At 38.3% G+C, this 20,401-nt stretch overlaps 3 protein-coding genes across 4 annotated transcripts; 2 read left to right on the top strand and 1 right to left on the bottom strand.

Annotated features, from left to right (window-relative positions):
• The first annotated feature begins 349 nt into the window (after nt 1–349).
• Nucleotides 350–3,949, top strand: LOC107040721 (phosphorylated adapter RNA export protein). The gene is made up of 4 exons (XM_015260927.2): nt 350–411; nt 1,085–1,694; nt 2,514–2,783; nt 2,856–3,949. Exons 1-4 carry the CDS (start codon nt 361–363, stop codon nt 3,125–3,127), a joined length of 1,203 nt encoding a protein of 400 aa, XP_015116413.1. The 5' UTR covers nt 350–360; the 3' UTR covers nt 3,128–3,949.
• Nucleotides 3,950–4,576: 627 nt separating this feature from the next.
• Nucleotides 4,577–11,826, top strand: LOC107040718 (leukocyte receptor cluster member 8 homolog). The gene is made up of 6 exons (XM_015260923.2): nt 4,577–5,031; nt 5,852–6,225; nt 6,847–7,964; nt 9,430–9,763; nt 10,263–10,470; nt 10,733–11,826. Exons 1-6 carry the CDS (start codon nt 4,895–4,897, stop codon nt 10,893–10,895), a joined length of 2,334 nt encoding a protein of 777 aa, XP_015116409.1. The 5' UTR covers nt 4,577–4,894; the 3' UTR covers nt 10,896–11,826.
• Nucleotides 11,662–18,708, bottom strand: LOC107040719 (cAMP-dependent protein kinase type I regulatory subunit). Of its 2 annotated transcripts, none has more exons than XM_015260924.2 (5): nt 18,118–18,708; nt 16,006–16,315; nt 13,329–13,595; nt 13,052–13,255; nt 11,662–12,077 (listed from the first exon to the last, which is right to left on the bottom strand). In XM_015260924.2, exons 1-5 carry the CDS (start codon nt 18,280–18,282, stop codon nt 11,905–11,907), a joined length of 1,119 nt encoding a protein of 372 aa, XP_015116410.1. In that variant the 5' UTR covers nt 18,283–18,708; the 3' UTR covers nt 11,662–11,904. The 2 variants fall into 2 exon arrangements, with proteins under 2 accessions (XP_015116410.1, XP_015116411.1); XM_015260925.2 differs by lacking the exon at nt 18,118–18,708 and adding an exon at nt 16,417–16,803.
• Nucleotides 18,709–20,401: the final 1,693 nt, after the last annotated feature.

Genomic DNA, 20,401 nt, shown 5'->3' with positions numbered 1-20,401 from the left:
GCTCCACGACCACAATATGAATATTCATTCCATTAAAAAATTGTAGAATCGAAAAAATGGAGCAGTTTTTCACTCAATAAATGCATTTATTGCATTATTATAGAAATTTTGATAAAATCGAATTTCCTGCACCAGAAATCCCCATCGAAATTTCAAGTTCACGGCCTTGAACCGTTCAAACCCCATAATTTCTGCAGATCTCTGCCACACCAACAGAAAATTACTGGGTGTTAACCAGTAGGTAAAAGCGAAATCCCGAGGTTTCCGAAAAATGACCTGCGTAATCATTTGAAGCGTCAGTGTTTTAGCCCCAAAACCAGCCCAATTACGTCCCAGTTTCGATAAAACAGCTCCAGTAACATGGAGGCTGAGTCGTTGGAGCTGGAGGACGGGGAAGTGGTGGATGACGAGGTAAATCATGGCAATTTTATTTGACAGCCCCAGCATTTAACCTCGAATATTCATTCCCCAGATGATCAGTTTATGCATTCAATCACTCATCCCGATGAATTTCAGCCAATTTGCCTTCAAAATCGCGCCAAGCCCAGTCAAAAATGATCAAAAGAAACCTTCAAACCTAAAATTAACAGTAGAATTCCTCAAATAATGAATGATTTCTCTATTTTCTCACAATTTTCCTTCCTCGATTGAAACTCAACTTTCAATTGTCAATAACTCGAGATCGGCAGAGTGAAATTTCAAATTTTTTTTCTCGTCTTGAAGCTTGAAAATTTGCCTTTAAAATGAGCCCTGATTTATATAAATCGCTTCGTTCGAACGGGGGATATTTTTAATTGAAAAAAGTGCATTCTGCACCATCTCCTGAAAAAGATAAAATAGATCTGTTCTTCAAATGCGAATAACTCGACACCCGCAGAGTGAAATTCGACGATTTTTCTTTCATTTTGAAGGTATTTTTTCAGGCTTGAAAACAAGCCTCGATTCGTCCGAATCGCATCATTGAGTCGAGATATATTGATGATTTAAGAAATCCAATTTTTTCGTTTTCTTCCCAACTCCTCGATTTGGATAACAATTTCCACTAAAAATCCTAAAAAACGAAATAACCTCTCAACTTCTCCAGTCAATCGACACCTTCGGACCCTACAACGTTCTCCAGAGGCCCCACACAGTGGTAACAACAGTGAAAGTATCAAAAACCACGTACAGCGACGATTCCGATGAGACGTCGGACACAGCCAGTGACACAGACTCAGATTCAGCCCCCAAGAAGGTGAAACGCCCCAAGATGAAGGCAAAACGACGAAAAACCACGGAGGAGGCGAAGAAAACCGACAAATACAAGATCTGGTGCACCCAGGTCCAGGAGGAGGTGCTCACCGAGGACCTAGTGTCCTGCGGTGTCACCAGGAAGATGCATCAGGGTCGCAGTGTCGAGAACTACGACCTCCCAGTGGATTTCCAGCTCAATGGTGATTTTAGCCTGGAGAACAACAGCTCTGAGGACGACAGAGAGGAGGACCCTGGACCCAGGAGGGCCAGGAAGAGGACCAACTCTGACAGGAGAAATGTCAAGTTGAGGCTGGGAAGACGACGGAACTCCATGGACGTCGATAGTCAGAGGGGCTCTGGGAGAACCATTGACGAATTATCGGTCAGTGTCGAGGCGACTGACGAGGAAGTCGCTCATGACATTGCGGAGAAGCTTAATGAGAAGAAAGACTCTTTGATAAGTGAGTCAACACTCTCTGACATTCCTTTTTTCAATTAATTGTTTAATTGGTTCGTACGCCTCAATTTATCAGCTGTTACATTTTTATATTAACATAAATGATTAGCTCAGGTGCTAATTCCCATGTTCACTGAATAAGATTTTAATCATAATTACAATTCAATTCCTTCCAGAATACACTTTTGACTGTGAATTTCTGGAATTCAATGTTTGTTGATACTCGGGTAAAAGTGCGTGCCCACACTGTTATCAAGTTTTAGTTAGCTCACATGGTAATTCAATTAATCTGTTGTTCATCTCATCAATATAATTCCGTAGAATTCTTAGAATATTGTCATCTCGTGTTATCAGCACCAAATTAAAAATTAAAACTTCATTTGGAATATTGAGTCACAGTTTCTTTTTATTCACATCAGAAATTTTGTATTTGGATATTAATATTATTTGTTCAAAATGAAAAAATCGATCATCATTTTCACTATGTTGCATTCAGATTCTCCTATCCTTAACGTCAAAACTGTGAGATAATCTCATAATTCTAGCTATTAATTCTAATCAACTTTGTTCGAAGAAAACCTTACTAAACGCAATATTAAGAAAGTTGAATTATTCTATTTTCCTCTGACCTAAATGATTTGGATAATTGTGATTCGTTTATTCCTGTTTCATAGAATGGTATTCAATTCTCTTCTGTTCATAAAAATTCGACGCAAGACGCTTGCACTCATGAAAACCGCCTTACTTTCTCCCTTCATTCGAGAAATTGCCCCTTTTTTAAAAAGAGAATTTCTGAACAAATAGTTCCACTTATTAATTACAGAGAAAGTAGTGGATATTATTGGCAAGGAGAAAGCAATAGAGTTCTACCAGAAGACTAAAGAAATCGAGAAAGACGGGGGAATGCTGATAATGAACGGATCAAGGAGAAGAACTCCAGGGGGAGTTTATCTCTACCTCGTGAAGAACGACGATCATATTCCACAGGAGAAAATCCGTGAGATATTTTTCGTTGACAAGAAGGAATGTACAGAGAAGAAGAGGGCTGATCAGAGGGACAGAATACGTCAGAAGGCGAAGGCCCTGATGAGGAGTGAGTGGAATTTACCCTTCAAACGAATGCAAAAATTTTTTAAAAACATTCTCCTCATTTTTTTTCTCGCAGATGGATCTGAGAAGGATTTGCCAGCACTCCTGACGAGAGTTGAATTGTCAACGAGACAAATTGCCGAGGAGGCCAGACTGAGGAGGGGTGAGGGCATGGAGAGAGACCCAGGGGATTCGAACAGGCCTGTATCCAATCCACCCCCCAGTCCAGTCACAGACGATCCAGATCACTCGGAACAGATGATTGTTCATCATGAGAGGAGAATCGAAGATTACAGCGACGATTTTCTCGATCTCGGGGCTGACATCGACAGCATGGAGATGTTTTGAAATTTTAACATCTCGAAGAATGGGAAAAAGATTATGATATTGACAGTGTTGAAGCACATCCACACTCACCAGCATCACGATAATTGTTGACATTAGTCTATTTGAGTTGTTGCAGTGTCGGTCAGTGATGCTCTCCACGGAATTCATCGGTGATAGTTTTAATGTACATAATCTTCGGTTATTTTTTATAGAATACGTGCAACGGCAAAGTACTGATGAATTTCGTAGTGAATGTCGTTGGAAATGTGATTGATTTCTTGGGTAAAAAATATTTCGTGGGTGAACACTTTCAACGAACAATTTTTTATCGATTATCAAATAATGGTTTTTCTTTTGGTATGAAAATAAAATGCGTTACACTTTGTAAAAAATGAGGTTTTTCATTCTGTTTTTAATTCTGTAGTTGCATTTTTAATTAATTAATCTAGAATTTTCTTTAGGTGTGCCTAGACACTGATATTAAAATGGACAGTCTCATCGAGAAGATCGAAACTTCGTGAATTAGCTGAATTTTAAATGGGATCCATCCATCTAGCGGTTATATATTTTTTTTAACAAGTGTTTTGGCCCTTTTTTGAGATTTAAAAATTTTTGTCGGCGATAACGATCGCACTTCGAGAGAAACTGAGAATAGATTCGGATTCAGCGTGAAAAAATCTATTTAGAGGTGGTAATTTCATACTCAGGGCAAAAAACACCTAAATTTTGTAGAACTGTTATTTATCGTCAGAGGAGATCTGAAGATTACAGCGATGATTTTGTTGATCTGGGGGCTGACATCGACAGCATGGAGATGTTTTGAAATTTTAACATCTGAAAGAATGTAAAGAAGATTATGCAATTGAATGCAAGGGATCAATGAAAAAAATTGAACACCGCCCTTATTTTCGGCAATTATCGATTTATCTCATGTTGTGAACAGTAGAATGCTCGACTAATATGGACTCAATCTCAGCAATTTAAGATACTTCAGTTTATTAATTTCTAACTAAAGAGTAACGGTTTCCTGACGAATAAAATCAGCAGCGAAGCGGTAAAACGGTTCAAGTCGACATTGACTATTGATCAATTTTCGATGAATATATCGAAATCTAAGGCAGATAGCCAAATTTTCGTTAGGAAATTTTTTGTAGGGCGAATTGAGAGCTACGAAAAAGGTAATTACAAAAATTTCGCCATCTCCCTTAGATTCGGAAATATTCCTCAAAAATTCAGCTGTTTAAGTTTAAGACAAAACGGTCTCGTGTTGTAATGCGATGCTGACTCGTAACTTTTTCGCAATTATATTATTTAATAATATTTGTAGAATAGCTGGGACACAACACTGAAAACCGTCGTTTTCGTCTGCATCTCGTGCAGTTTGCAGCAGTTCGGTGCTGTTGCAGCTCGAGAGGGCTTCTTTTCCCATCCGCCATATTGGCAGACCTGCCACTAACTGCGCAGCTGCCTGATCAATTGACCCACAACCTTTTCCCAAAATGGCGTTTATGCTTTCAACTAACGTGTCGTGAGTTTTCAGTGTTCCGTTAATTGCAGTTTATCCAGGATAAAAAAGCCACTGACAAGTGAATAACAGCGGAGTTCATCGCCATCGTTGGATCGCTTGTGTTACATTCAATAATAAAGGACGGTAAAATTTAATAATTTGTATCCGCGTGGAGTTGTATGTCGACTTGGTAGGGTCCGACATTTTACAAGGTAGGAGAGAGAGAGAGAGAGAGGTAGAGAGAGGTAGAGAGATATTGGGGTGATACATTACGCCAGGCAATGTCGGAAAGTGAAGCTGTTGCATCTCAACAGAAGCATCAGCATTTTATTCAGCAGCAGATCAACCAGAACCAGATGGCCAACATGACATGGCAGTATCCTCCGGGGAATGTCCCTCTATATCAGACATTTCCAAAGTGAGTGGCGAAAAAATTGATGCCCTTTCGTTGTGCTCTTTTTCGTGTTGGATTGGCTTTTCCTTTTTCAATTAATTGTTGATATTTATTCTCCCAGTTTCTCCCCATTTTTCAGCTGTTAAATTTTCATATTACAATAAATTATTTGCTCATGCTCTTATTCCCGTCCTCACTGAATAAGATTTTAATCATAATTACAACTCAATTCCTTCTGGAACACACTTTAGAGTGTGAATTTCTGGAATTCAATGTTTGTTGATACTCTGGTAAAAGTGCGTGCCCACACTGTTATCAATTTTTAGTTAGTTCACACGGTAATTCAATTAATCTGTTGTTCATCTCATCAATATAATTCCGTGCTTAGAATATTGTCATCTCGTGTTATCAGCACCAAATTAAAAATTAAAACTTCATTTGGAATATTGAGTCACAGCTTCTTTTTATTCATATCAGAAATTTTGTATTTGGATATTAATATTATTTGTTCAAAGTGAAAAAATCGATCATCATTTTCACTATATTGCATTCAGATTCTCCTATCCTTAACGTCAAAAATGTGAGATAATCTCATAATTCTAGCTATTAATTCTAATCAACTTTGTTCGAAGAAAACCTCAGTAAACGCAATATTAAGAAAGTTGAATTATTCTATTTTCTTCTGACCCAAATAATTTGGACAATTATGATTCATTTATTCATGATCTATAGAATGGCATTCAATTGTCTTTTGTTTGTTTGTTTTTTAGAAAAAAGAGTCGTCTCATTTTTCCATTAATTCTCGATTGAATGACATTTACTCATCTCTTTCCTTTTCTCCCAGTCAAATGTATGGTCAGGGGTACAACCATCAAGGCCAAATGTACTACTACAACCAAGGAATGATGCCAGGATATGGACAACCCTTTAATCCCATGCAGCTACCCCAGACAATTCAAAATAATCAGGCTAAACAACCCCAACAACAACAACAACAGCAGCAGCAGCAGCCACAGCAGCCGACTGTTCCAGGTCAGCCAATGGCCCTCGACGATGACGCTGATCTACCCCCACTACCACCAGGACCACCACCACCCACTCAACCACCTCCTCAGCATAATAACCAATCGAATCAAAATCAATTGCAAAATCATACCATGTTCATGTACAATTCCTTTCCCTATAACGGGTGGAATGGCCCACAGAATGACGTAAATCGTGAGTATTACTCGTGAACACATGCAACACTCAGAGCTGGGCCCGATATTATCCAAAATCTTGATGATTTATTCATGTTTTCGTCAAATTCATTCCCAACAATTCAATTTATGAAGTGAACCTTTTTTCAATCACTCATAACTCGAGATTGACAGAGTGAAATTTCACGACTTTTTTTTCATTTTGAAGATATTTTTTCAGGCTTTGAAACGAGCCTCGAAATATCCAAATCGCATCATTTGTTCCTGAGATATTCATCATTGAAAAAAGTTCGTTTTACATCGTCTTCTACAGAATTATGAAATGCAGCCTTTTTCAATCGTCAATAACTCGAGATTGACAGAGTGAAATTCCACGATTTTTCTGTTATTTTCAAGGTATTTTTCCCAGTTTCAAAATGGAATCTGACTCCTCCAAATCGCTCCATTTGATCGGGAGATATCGACGATTGACTACAGCAGTTTCAGTTCCACTTTCCAATGTCTCAAAAAAACTTCCAATATTTCATCACCATAAATTATTAAAAAATCAAATTACCATCCGACCATTAAGTCCCGCCCAGCTCTGCCCCCCCCCCGCGCTCCGCCATCTAATAATCCACCTCTCCCTTTCTCTTTTCAGAATTTAGTAATCCTCAAATTCGTTTTAACCTTCCTAATAAAAAATCCGGGCTTGGTTTCATTCCATCAGGAAATAGCGGTGCAGCGAAGAAGAAAAGAAAAAGAAATAAAAACTTAGCCCAACAGCAGCAGCAGCAGCAACAACAACAACAACAGCAACAATTCACCCCAACATTTCAGGCAACTAATCAACCCCAGACTTTCAAACCAACAATCGAGATTAAATCCGAATTGCCACCACTGCCGCCAGTGAAAGCCGAGACCCCAGTAGTCCCCACAGTTCCCACACTAACGAAAACAGCCCCCGAGGTCCCCAGCCAGGCAAAAATCCCTCACGTCCCAGTGGCACAATCTCCCCCAGTAATTGCTAAAGAATCAATGGTAGGTAATACGACAAATCCAGTTGGTGATTGGCCCGATTGCCTCAAGAATTACGTGAATCGTTGCTACGAAAAGTGCAAAACAGCTGTTGACAAGGATCAGGTTGAAATAATATTGAAGGGTAAAATAACACGTTCAGCGAATGATGGCTCACTGTGGATTAAAAATTGGGACAAGGAGCCATTGCCAAGTATTCACAGTGAACGAATGACAATGACTATAAAACCACAGCAGAATGTTATTTTGAAACAGAGTACAATTGTCATGGGACAGGGAGGCATGCGCAAATCTGGCCTATCAACGTCACTTGGGGCTAGATTGGGCGCTCGTCTCTCTGCCATTAATCGTCGTGACAAGTCGAGGTCAAGATCGAGATCGAGATCGCACAGTCCACCTGCGAGAAAGTATCGCAGAAGCTCGTCCTCGTCGTCGAGTAGCGAGAGGGGGTACGAGTACAAGAGTAAGAGTAAGAAGTCGACGAGGAGTGGAAAGACCACGAGGGATAGCAAAAAGAGTAAAAAGGGAAAACAGGGAAAATCGCATTTCTATTCGGAGTTCGGGTTGGGGGGGAGCGAGGAGTTAGGGAGTAAGGAGAAACTGCAGCAGAGGGCTGCTAGATTTCATGATAGTATTAACAGGAGTTCCTGTAGGGATGACGCCAATGACTTTGATTTCACAGGATTGCACATTGTGGGGACTTGCAAAGATATCGAGAAACCGTATCTTCGTCTTACTTCTGTGAGTTTAATTCGTGTTGTTTTTGGGGGAATTTGGGGGAAGTGGATTGAGAATTGGGGATATCCAGGGGATTTGGGCTGTTTTTTGGCCATTTTATTGTAGTTATTTGTTGAACACGAATCCTACAGCCGAAACCGATGACCGGATTCAGATTTATGCTTGCAGATCCGGGTAACGAAAACGTCAGATAAGAAAAAAAGTAAATTTCGATCTTCGATGGATTATTTTACCCGGGAGAATATCTCAAATTTATCCCAGAAACAAAAAATCAGTGGTAATTCAAATGGGGCTACGGGATAAATAAAAAATTATTCTTCCGGTCAAATATTTTACTATGATTTGATTATTTAAACTGTAGAAAAGAGTTTTTAGTCTAGAAAATAATTAGAAATTTTACTTTTGGAGGAAATAATTTATGAAATAATTTTAAAAATGGTGGAAAATTGAATCTTTATAAATTATTTATAGAAAATTACGAGCATTTTCTATAAATAATTTATAAAGATTCAATTTTCCACCATAAAAATCATTTGTTAGGAGTTGCAACAAATTTATTCATATTCAAAATTTTACCAGAAGTCGATTTCATGCCTAAAAAAATTTGGTTGGGGAAAGTTTAAACAATTTCACTTATTTATTTAAAAATAACAATTTTGTGCAAAAGTCAGTTTTAATGACGCTGAATATTCGTGATTTTTTCCCAATTTTTCTCACAATTTAATTAACAAATTTGATGATTGAATTTATAGTGTAGTCTATGCCAAACTGTGAAATATACTTGGATATCCTTAAATGATCAATGGGGTAAAACGAGAGAAAAGAATAATGAAAAATTAAAAGTAACAATACGTTCAGGGGAGATGTTCAGATGGAAAAGAACGAATTCACATTCGATTTTTAATTTTTAGTGAATTCTTATGTAGTGAATAGGTGAATGATTAAATGTAATAGCTGATCCATTTTTTAAACGAATTGTCGAAAGCCATTTTTTTGATAAATCAATAATTTTTTACCTAAATTCTCAATATTAGAAAAATCGTTGAAATCGAAAACTAAAATGGCAGTTTTTTACATCTTTTTTAATATCGAAATATCTCGATAACCAGTGGCGTTAATGAAAAATGTGATGAGACATTTTTTGTTGGAAATTCAATTCTCCACAAAAAACGTTAGTGACGTTTTCTTCTAAAACCACTGGTTCACAAGATAAATAGGAACTCAACAAAAACGTTTTATTCACACTTCACATTTTTTCATTCTCTAAACATAAAAAATATCTTCACAACAATCAATTCTATAAAAACACATCAGACATTATTTGTTAGAAAATCCATTCCCCACAAGAGCATTCTCCCCAGAAGAATAAAAAAATGATGAAAAAAAAAATGGACTGCAGTTACTTTTCATCATTCTTCGACGATTGTTAATCCTCACTGAATATTGACGAGATGAATTTTTGTTAAAGGCCCCCGCGGCGTCAGCCGTACGACCGGTAAGTGTTCTGAAAAACTCCCTGGGGCACGTGAAAGACAAGTGGCTTGCCGCCCAGGACTACAGATACGTGTGCGATCAGTTAAAATCGATTCGTCAAGACTTGACAGTACAGGGTATTAGGGATTCATTTACTATACACGTTTACGAAACACATGCGCGTGTTGCACTAGAGAAGGGTGATCACGAGGAGTTTAATCAGTGTCAGACACAGTTGAGAATGCTTTATCAGGATCTCGAGGGGGAAAATCGGTGTGAGTTTGTAGCTTATCGCATACTCTACTACATCTTCACCAAGAACACCCAAGGTATGGAGTATTCTATTCTATTTTATAGGCTTTAATCCTGTAGCTGAGTGGCTAAACGTGACATAACATCGTTAGTTGACAATTTTTTAATGAAATTTCAAGACAATCGCTCCACACTTTCAACACAATTCGTATTATTTCATGGGAAATTATTTTATGATAAAATTGTAGTCAGTTCACCTCGCAATTCACGATTTGTAGTAAATTTCTTCAGACATTCTTCCCTGAAATGCCTCATGAAATCAGTAGTGAAGCGCAACAACAGTTCAACTCAATTTTGACGGTTGGTTTTCAATGAATATCTCGGAATCTAAGCCAGATAGCAAAAATTTTGACATGACCTCTTTTGGAGGGTGAACTGAGAGCTGCAAAAAAGGTTCTTACGAAAATTGCGCTACCTCAACCGCTTCGCTACTGACCAAGTTTTCCACTCAGCTGCTGATTTCCTCGATCTCTCCCCCAGAATCCCCCGAAATTCACCAATTATTCACCTTCCCAGATCTCACCACAATAATAGCAGACTTGACCGAGACCGATAAAGCCCACGAATGCATAAAGCACGCCCTGCGCGTCCGGTCTGCCTGGTGGTTGTCTAATTATCACATGTTCTTCAAGCTCTACAAGCAAGCCCCCTGCATGGCAGGCTTCCTCATGGACTGGTTCATAGCCAGAGAGCGAAAGCTCGCCTTGAAGAACATGATAAAGTCGTATGTATACCTCACACTAATTAATTACAACCAATTAATCCTCTCACACTCGTGGGAAAAAAAAAGTTCTCATCTAATGACATTCACAGACTACTGGGGGGAATCGCAGAGGCCCCACCTGTACGTCTAACGAATCAAAGATGTTCTGTTTCAGGAGAAAAAAAAACTGTTGCTGCTCCCTATCCATCCCATTTATGCAATTTTACCCCAAAATTATCTGATTTTAATCCCAACTAATCTCATTATTTCTTCTGCTGTTTAGCTATCGGCAAAATTTGGCGGTTGATTTCATCGTTGCGGAATTGGCCTTTGAATCATTGGACAAGTTTTATGAATTTGTGACTGATTTTGGATTAATTTATGCCGATAACGAGCGCCAGCAACTCGATTGCAAAGCGAGCACAGGCTCAATTGGTGCTTGGTGAAAAAAAAAAAAAAATAATCATCACCAATTATCGAAAAATGTCCTTTTTAATCCTTAATCGTCCACAAAACACAAAAAAAAGTATTAGAGAAAATTTACTCGCGCATGACCGCGCTGTACATAAATCACTTGTACATACGTGTTTATTAATTGTATACATGTATTCGTTATTGCATACATGTGTATTAATCTGTACATGACGTTCGTCGCATTTTCAACGGTCGGAGGTATCTCGGGGAACAAAGAATTCAATCGAGCTGCCTCTCGTCATTTTCCAGGATGACTTCTTTATTTAATCATCACGTCTGATTAGCGAAGGATTATTAGTAGGACAATTTCATTGGTGGGCCGCAGCCAGGATAGTTCACTCGGGGGAGTTCACTTTTTGGTGGTGAAAGAGGTCTCGCACGACTGGAGATCCGGGTGATGAGGAGGGAATTGGCACAGATTCAAGAGCATTTCGAGGGACGATGGACTCGGGGATTCTGAAGACATCTGCAGGAGCACATTTGTACTTGAAGAGGAGCATAGAGTGTCACTTTAGGATGTTTTTAATGATTTTTACGTTTTCAATGGAGATTCGTGGGGTGAATGAACTGTTTGAGATGGGAAATTAATTTTTCTTGGTTCTCTAGAGGTGAGAGAACACTTCAAAGTTTATCCAGGGAATTACGGGATTTATTGGAGACGACGAATTTTTGGATCACATCTGTACCTGCGATCGAAGCCCTTATTGTGCATAAATAAAATGATTTCCTCGTTCGTTATTCTTTAATTTATAAATTTCTTTTATAGAATTTGAGTTTTGAATTTTTGACTGGATCGTTCACTAGAATTATATTTATTACAGTGTCCAACGATACAGTATGAATTTAACCATTGGTTATTTGATAAATTATGAGATTAATAAAATAATAAAATTATAACAATGAGATGTGTACCGGTTTTGAATCCCTTGTGGCTTCTTTTTTACACGAAAGACAGGGTCACAGTTGGCGGTGGAGGGGGGTTTACACTGACAAGGAGACGAAACTGTTGTACTGGGTGATGTTTCGTTTTAGGATGTCTGCGCACAGCCCCAAGACCCGCTCGAAACGTGCTCTATCGAGTTTAACGCATTTTAGGGGACCGCGGGCTATCACTGTTGCCGCCCTCGGCCTGTCCAGGAGGAGAGCTATTTCACCTGGAATTGGGAGGAGAATTTAATTATCGTGGGGCTTTTGGATAAAATGCATTTGTCGATTAAGGCATTTTCCATGGAGAAGCATCGTGACATTTTTATTCAGAATAATTCAAAGGAAAATGAAAAAAAAACAGGTGCATAAGGGCATTTTTTAAAATAAATTGAGTTCTCGTTGTTTTAATTCTGATTTCACTAGTCTCTTCTTCCATTTTTTCATGGCATAGTACTATCATTAATTGAAATGTCATCAAAATTTTGCGTATTATTTCGTTCTGTCAAATAATTCTACATTCAGACCCTTTCAAGATTCGAATTCGTTTCAAGTCCGGGTTTAATCAATAGCCGGGATTTAATCAGGGTTTATTCAGGATTGAGCCAGAGTTTAACCCAGGTTCTGTCAGAAGTTAGTCGGGAGCATGAATCAATATAAGTATTCAACATACTAAACTGGTACCTGAGTTTAATAGAGATAGAGATTTTTATATAAAAAGCTCATAACGGTATTGTGTAACTTGATAAGCAATGATGCTGTTCTCACCATTTTTCAACTTGATTAAGAAGCCATTGAAATATACTTTTCAAGCCCTGATTTAATTGCTATTAGTGATGATTCTTTCAGTAATCATGAAAAAACCGATTTTCTCTTTCAAATCGCATAAACAATGTGCTGTAATCAAAGGGGTATTGTTATCAATTTTTTGAGCCATGACTAATTCCATTTTGATGACAATTTTTTGAGTGATCGTTGAAAAATCGATTTTTGAAAAATTGAATTGAATTGAATTTTAATTCAATTCGGTTGAAAAATTCGATTGATCCCTTCCAAGAAAATTTCAAAAAAATAGAGAATGGGATTTTTTAGACAATATTTACTGACCCTAACATAGAAAATTGGACACTTAAATTTGAAATTAAATTGAAAGTAAAAAATGTTAAACAGAAATTTCCGTTGAATTCACATTTGAATAAATTACCAAAGTAATCAGAGGGCCCAAGTCTCCCGACTTCCGTAGGATCCTCCCCCTCACTCCTCTGCTGCAAAACAACAGCAGTACCCTCGACAATAATGTAGAAATCCTCGCCAGGCTCACCCTGTCTCACTATAGTTTCACCATCCTCAAATACCACAGGTTCAAGGGCATCGGCAACGGTTAGACGTTCCCACTTATCCAGCGATTCTAGATCAAGGTGAACAATATCATAAGCCATATTCATCAAAGTGCACGATAGGAGCTTCCTGAGAATACAAACCGAGAATGGAGACCCTCGATAAGAACTCCTCGTACATTTTTCTCTTCCTTATGGTCGAGCCCATGAGAATACGACGATAGGAATCACGATCGATTCCCCATAATTTAACGTCCGTCTTTGCTCTGACTGTTGCTGCACGTGGGGTGCCATAAATCAAAGCCAATTCACCGAAACTTCCGCCCTCGCCTATCGTTGTTACTAGTTCACCATTGACAAATATCTCTACTTCGCCCTGATCAATAACGTAGAAGTTGTCCCCCTCGTCCCCTGGAAGAAACATTTCTCGGATTTTTCCGCCAGATTGGAATGAACATATGAAAGTGGAACGGAGGGTGGAAGGGACGTTCCACATATATCAGTGGCGAAGCGGTAAAACGGTTTAAAGTAGCTCTACCCTTACGGTACATTCAGAGATTATTGACAACTGCAAAAAAATTGCAGAAAACTCGAGTAGATTCGGAATTCTAATTTTTTCTCGCAATTTAAGGCCTGGCTGTACTATCTTTCGAATGCTATCTGGATTTTTTTTATCTTTCGTAATCCAAAATTGTCAATTGAGTGGTACATCATGTAGAAATTCCCAAAAATTTCTAATTTTTTAATTTCTTGTTATTCAACTTATTCTGAATATAAATTAAAAATACTCTTTGAAAAAATTAGGAATTTCTTCTACTTTTTTTTTATTATTCATTCATGATTTTTCAAAATTTCTGCATGATGCAGGGCTCAATTGACAATTTCAGATGACGAAAGATGAAAAAAACATCGAGATAACGTTCGAAAGATAGTACACCCGGGCCTTAATTATCGTTTCGGTTTTTCAAAGAAGAAATGTTTAAATATCAGGATTTAACCCGGTGTCTTATGTGAAAATCAACATTTCCATTGTAATTAACGATTAAAATCTGAATTTTTTTTCATTAGATGTGAAAAAATCAAGAATTTTTTTGACACCTCATAAAAAATGATCCACAGTTTTGAAAACAAGTTTTATTATTCATTTATAAGAGGGAAATGTTTGAAAAAATATCAATATTTTGCGAAATTTAATTTAGATAATACTGACTGGGTGTGAATTTTTTCAAATTTTTTCCATGCAAGTTGGTTGAAAAATTTAAAAACTGAAAATATCTAAAAGTACAGCGTAGCCTGGCCGAAAGGTAGAGCTACTTTAAGGGAAAAGGAATCCCTGTTTTTATGGACTTTCTACTGTTTTATTAATTCATCGGGTTATTCTTGAAGAATTTTCGGAGCATCTAGTGTTGAATTTACTCGACTGATGGAACACAACTGGAAACGATCGATTGTATCAACATTAACATCTGTTGACGATATTAAATATTAAGGGACGTTTTGTCTGCAATTTTAATGTACCTGTCATTTTGTCACGGGGCAAGAGGCCTATGGAATGAGTTGATCGATCAAGGTTCATTCAGATGCGTTTAATAAATATTTAAATTTTCAATTTGCGACGAGTCAGAATAATATCGAAACGAAAAATTCAATTCTCTATAAAAATGTTCAACTTCCATCAATAACAAATTTAAAATTCTTCAATCGATTCAATAACGAGTGGAGTTACAAAAAAATTTATGAAACATTTTTTGTAGGAAATTAAATTCTCCAGAAAAAATCACCTCCCGACATTTTCCTCTGAACCCCTTAGTTTACGCGATAATCAACCAATTATAAAAATTTATGAAGTTCTCATGAATAAAAATTTCCATTTTTAATTCTGCAATTATCTCAATACCCAGTGGAATCACAGAAAAATGCCGTGAAACATATTTTAATGAAAATTAAATTCTCTGCAAAAAATATCTTGTCACATTTTTCTGTAAGCGCACTAGTTCCCGAGATAAGCCGACAAAATTCAGCATAAGAATGAATTTTTTCAATTGAATTCGTTAAATGAATTTTTAATTTTTTAATCAGCGATGAGTCAGAAGAATATAAAAATGGAAAGTTGAATTCTCTATTAAAACGTTTAATTTCCACCGATAAAAATTTCAATTGCTAATTCTTCGATTATCTCAATACCCAGTGGAATTACAGAAAAATGTTATAAGACATCTTTTGCAGAAAATTAAAGTCCCTACAAAAAACCCCTTGTCACATTTTCTCCTAAACCCACTAGTTTCCGAGATAAATTGAACTCCTTCAAACGACATTCCTCCACATTCACTTCTCCCCTTCATTTTATCAGAGAGAAAGAGATTAATAAATAATTTAATATTTAAACAATAAAATATTCCATTTAAAATGTAATATTTTAATATTTTGTAATACTGAATATTTAAATAATAAAATATTACATTTTTTAAATTTTATATTATTTTTATTATTGTGATTCAATATTTTGTTTAGTGGATATTTGAATTGTCAATTTATGCTGAGTCACAAGAATATAAAAAAAAACAATTCTTCATTAAACCTAATTCCTCAATTATCTCGACACCCTCCAGAATTACAGAAAAAAGTCACAAGACATCATAAGCGGAAAATTAAATTCTCTACAAAAAACCTCCCAACACATTTTCCCCTAAACCCACTAGTTTCCGAGATAATCCCCTTCAAAAAAAAAAATTAAAAACCCAAAATTCATCATAAGAACGAATCCTCTCAATTGACCTCCTTCAAACGACATTCCTCCGCCCCCTCCGCCCCTCATCCTCACCTTGACGAATGATAGGTTCACCAGGTAGAAAAGTAACCGGAAACATAGCGTCAAAAATATCAGATCTCTCATTCTCATCGAGATGCGCAAAGAGCACATTCTTGGCAATGGCCTTGCTCAGCGCAGCCATGGTCTTGTAATCCTTGGGGACGACCTTTTTGACATAACTAGTGGCATCCTCCTCGGACACAGGTTCCGCAGAGATGCCCCCACGTCGTCGTGGCACCTGCGGCCCCTGCGGACCCCCCGGCATGTCCTCAATGTCCTCAGGACTGTTTGCAATCTGTTGTTTAGCATCTTGCGCCTGCTCCTGGATATTCCGATAAACAAAATATTTTATGTAATCCAGGAAAATGTACTCATAACACATCACACGTTACATCTAATAATAGTTTCATGTTTTTTGTGTACCTCTTCCATGTTCACGATTGCTCTCGTCGATTACGAGTTCTATTTGATCTTGTTATTCTGTTATTCGTGTGAATATCGATTTTAATGTGAAATAACGGCAATTTGTGTTCACTGAAAATCAAGAGGAGGTGCTTACGACGCACGAGAGCACCTGACCTTTACCCAAAACACCCGGGAAATACGTTATTTCTCACGTTTCAATCGTGATACACGGCATTCCCACTAGTAGGTCATCTAAAAAAAATTGTTTACACGGCTTCAGGGGATTTAACGGTTGTACACTTTGACCCGGGGACGAGATAGACTTTCCCTCCACGCATTTCCACCCAGAAATGCCGCATTCGTGGAGTCGCCGCGCCGAAGAACCCCCACAACCCCTCGAGAGGTGGGTTTTTAACCACCGGGATTGGCTGAGGTGTCACTTGAATGTTATATTTCGAGCATATTCTAAGATTAGAATAACGTTTCCCTCCGAGCTATCATAAAACCGAGGGGACTCTTCAGCCTCTCATCCACCTACAGGGGTCATATATTTTTTTCTTTCGTTTTTTCTTGGGAAGAAATAACGAGGCAGCGCGCGCACGTGTGCGTGACTATTTTTTTTTCGGTTGGGGGAGGCCTTACGGTGGACGTGTAATAGATTCCGGGGGGATTTGTTATGGGTAATTACGGGGGGAATTAGATTTTGTAGATTTTTTTTCATTTTGAAGATTTTTTTTAGAGTATTGAAGGGCTTGAAGACGAGTGGATGGGTGAGGGACGATATCTCGAGATTGGCAGAGTGCATTTCCGGGAGTTTTTTTTTGGTTCGAAGATTTTTTTTTAGAGTTTATAATGAATTTTGAGTTGTCGAAATCGCACTGGTGGGTCCGGAGATATTGACGATTTAAGGAGGTGCGTTTTACGGCATCTTATGGAAGAAGATGAAATTAAGCTTTTTTTATATTGAGAATAACTCGGGATCGGTTGAGTGTAATTCTACAATTTTCTTTTCATTTTGAAGCTTGAGAAAATATCTTCAAAATGAGCCCTACCACGTTTACATCGCATCGTGAGTGAAGAAGAAAAATGAAGCGAATGATTCATAATCGACAGTATTTATAATATTTTTTTTCTTTTATTTTTTGTTGGGAAGAAATGAGGCAGCGCGCACATGTGCGTGACAATTTTTTTTCGTCGGTTGGGGAGCCCCGCGGTAGACATGTAACACATTCCAGGGCATTTATAATGGACAATTACGAGAGGAATTACATGTTCCTATTCACAATCCCATTTTCATTCGTGAGTTGAAGGGCTTCAAGACGAGTTGATGTACAAGGGACGATATCTCGAGAACGGCAGAGTGAATTTCCGCGATTTTTCTTTCATTCTGAAGATTTTTTTTCCGAGTTTAAAATGAATTTTGATTTATCGAAATCGCACCGTTTGTTTCCGAGCTATTAACGATTTAAAGAAATACTTTTTACATCATCTTCTGGAAGAAAATGAAATCAAGCTTCTTTCAATTAGAAATAACTCGGGATCGGCAGAGTGAACTTGCTCATTTTTTTTTTCATTTTGAAGCTCGAAAAAATATCCTCAAAACGAGCCCCGACTCGTCCACATCGCGTCGTGCGTTCCGTGTGAATGAGTTGAAAATGTGAGTGAAGAATGAAAACGAGGAAAACAAACAAATGAAAAAAAAAATAAAATAAAACTTACCCTCTCTAGTTTTTGAAAATATTCACGCAGAAATGAGATTGGATTCTGTGGTCTACCAACGCACAATTGTACAATACAATCCTTGAGTACCTGCTGGATATTGTGCCTCTGTACGTACTCCTCGCACTCCCGTAAACTCTGCTCCTCCTCTAGATTGGTCGCCATTACTACAATTACTACACCAAGATTATGCCACTTCAATTATCACCACTGATCACTTCACTTCAATGACATCCGGGGAAAATCGAGTCTCGAATTGACTTGTTCGCCCGATTACTTAATTGACGATTTGTTGAATATTTTTCCGACCTTTTTGCGCACTCCGGAAGTCTCATTCACCTCAACATCGAAGACACATGAGCTTTAGACAGGCACATCATTCCGTTTTACGGTCGCGCGAGCCTTGGGCCCCTGTCTTCAATGTTTTCTTTTTTTTCTTTCTATTTCGACACAAATCTCCTTGTCGAGACAATACACTTGGGGCTCAGCGAGAGGTTACTGAGGTGTGTACACACATTACGTACGCAGAGGTAATTTCTGGTTACTTTGGGGGGTCGGCCAATTGGCGGAGAATTATGGGTGAAGTGTCCAATGATGATGGGGGTTTATCAGTGGATTTTGCTGTCATTCGGAAAATGCTGGTAATCAATAACACGAAGGGGCCAACGTTCCCCGGGGGAAAGCACTGGACATGTGACAGATGAATGTCCCTAGGCTTTTAGGGGATTATGCGGTACCGACGGTCGGTAATGAAGGGGGTTTGTGGTTTAAATTGCGTTATTCGATATTCTTTTTTTTCAATTAATTGTTTATGATCATTTTTGTTGCGAAAAGCAATACGACGGGCAACTGTTTTTTTCTGCATCTTATTTTTGAGTTGAAAATGATTTGTTAATTTACTCTTTGGGGGTTCAGACAGGTTAGGAATAAAAATGGTGATCGCTAGCTTCACATTTTCATAGAATTTATTCTATGACTCATTCTCAAGTATTTCTATTACAGAATCGTGAATTGAAAAAATTGGGATTCACTTCTCGAATTCGTTTTAAATTTCTAGAAATTCCTTGAATCCCCTGGAAGTTTCGATCAATTTGTCGAATTTACTCGAAATTTCTAGAAACTCTTTGTATTCCCTCTTATTTTATAGAAACTCCCTGAATTCCCTCGAGAGCTCTAGACAGTTCTTGAATTCCCTCGAAAATTCTAGAAAATCCCTGAGTTCTCACAAAATTTCTCTTAACTTCTCGAATTCCCTCAAACTTTCCAGAAACTCTTCGCTTTTCCTCGAATTTTCTAGAAACTCCTTGTACTCCCTGAATTTTCTCGAAATTTACAGAAATTCTTTGAATTCCCTCGAAATTTCTATAAACTTCTCGGATTCCCTCGAAATTGCTGAAAACTCCTGGCATTCTCTCGAATTTTCTAGAAACTTCTTGAATTCCCTCGAAATTGATAGATTTATCAGCTCTTAAATTTTCATATTACAACTAGGGGGCTTCGCCCCCTGCTCGCTTCGCTCGCCAACCCCGGGGGGCTTCGCCCCCCCGCTCGCTTCGCTCGCTCCCCCCGAATCCAACTGTTAGAGATTAGGAAGTCAAGGAGAGCCCACAATTCTTTATTTCGCCCCCTGCTCGCTTCGCTCGCCAACCCCGGGGGGCTTCGCCCCCCCGCTCGCTTCGCTCGCTCCCCCCGAATCCAACTGTTAGAGATTAGGAAGTCAAGGAGAGCCCACAATTCTTTATTTCGCCCCCTGCTCGCTTCGCTCGCCAACCCCGGGGGGCTTCGCCCCCCCCCGCTCGCTTCGCTCGCTCTCCCCCCAATCCAACTGTTAGAGACTAACCCCCCCGACCTTGGGCCCCCCCTGACCCCCCCCCCCCCCCCTTTAGGCGTCGCCTGAATTTTAGCGTCGCCTGAATTTTTGCGTCGCCTGAATTGTCTTAAATTTTGCCCTTATTTTTTTATTATATAGAGAGATAGATCATTTGCTCATGTTCTAATTCCCATGCTCACTGAATAAGATTTTAATCATAATTACAATTCAATTCCTTCTAGAACACACTTTAGAGTGTGAATTTCTGGAATTCAATGTTTGTTGATACTCTGGTAAAAGTGCGTGCCCACACTGTTATCAATTTTTAGTTAGTTCACACGGTAATTCAATTAATCTGTTGTTCATCTCATCAATATAATTCCGTGTTTAGAATATTGTCATCTCGTGTTATCAGCACCAAATTAAAACTTAAAACTTCATTTGGAATATTGAGTCACAGCTTCTTTTTATTCA

This window comes from Diachasma alloeum, unplaced genomic scaffold, assembly GCF_001412515.2.
Source record: "Diachasma alloeum isolate Michigan unplaced genomic scaffold, Dall2.0 Dall_scaffold_00340, whole genome shotgun sequence".
NCBI lineage: Eukaryota > Metazoa > Arthropoda > Insecta > Hymenoptera > Braconidae > Diachasma > Diachasma alloeum.
Note: the sequence above shows the minus strand (reverse complement) of the source record. Positions and strands in the feature narration are given on the sequence as shown.

Coding starts and splice junctions, on each gene's coding strand:
- LOC107040721 (XM_015260927.2), top strand. CDS start 361: ATGGAGGCTGAGTCGTTGGAGCTGGAGGACGGGGAAGTGGTGGATGAC. Junction 412..1,084: donor GGGAAGTGGTGGATGACGAG/GTAAATCATGGC, acceptor CAACTTCTCCAG/TCAATCGACACCTTCGGACC. Junction 2,784..2,855: donor GGCGAAGGCCCTGATGAGGA/GTGAGTGGAATT, acceptor TTTTTCTCGCAG/ATGGATCTGAGAAGGATTTG.
- LOC107040718 (XM_015260923.2), top strand. CDS start 4,895: ATGTCGGAAAGTGAAGCTGTTGCATCTCAACAGAAGCATCAGCATTTT. Junction 7,965..9,429: donor CGTATCTTCGTCTTACTTCT/GTGAGTTTAATT, acceptor TTTTTGTTAAAG/GCCCCCGCGGCGTCAGCCGT. Junction 10,471..10,732: donor TTGAAGAACATGATAAAGTC/GTATGTATACCT, acceptor TCTGCTGTTTAG/CTATCGGCAAAATTTGGCGG.
- LOC107040719 (XM_015260924.2), bottom strand. CDS start 18,282: ATGGCGACCAATCTAGAGGAGGAGCAGAGTTTACGGGAGTGCGAGGAG. Junction 16,316..18,117: donor ATTTTCAAAAACTAGAGAGG/GTAAGTTTTATT, acceptor CGGAATATCCAG/GAGCAGGCGCAAGATGCTAA. Junction 13,256..13,328: donor ATCGAGGGTCTCCATTCTCG/GTTTGTATTCTC, acceptor ACCTTGATCTAG/AATCGCTGGATAAGTGGGAA.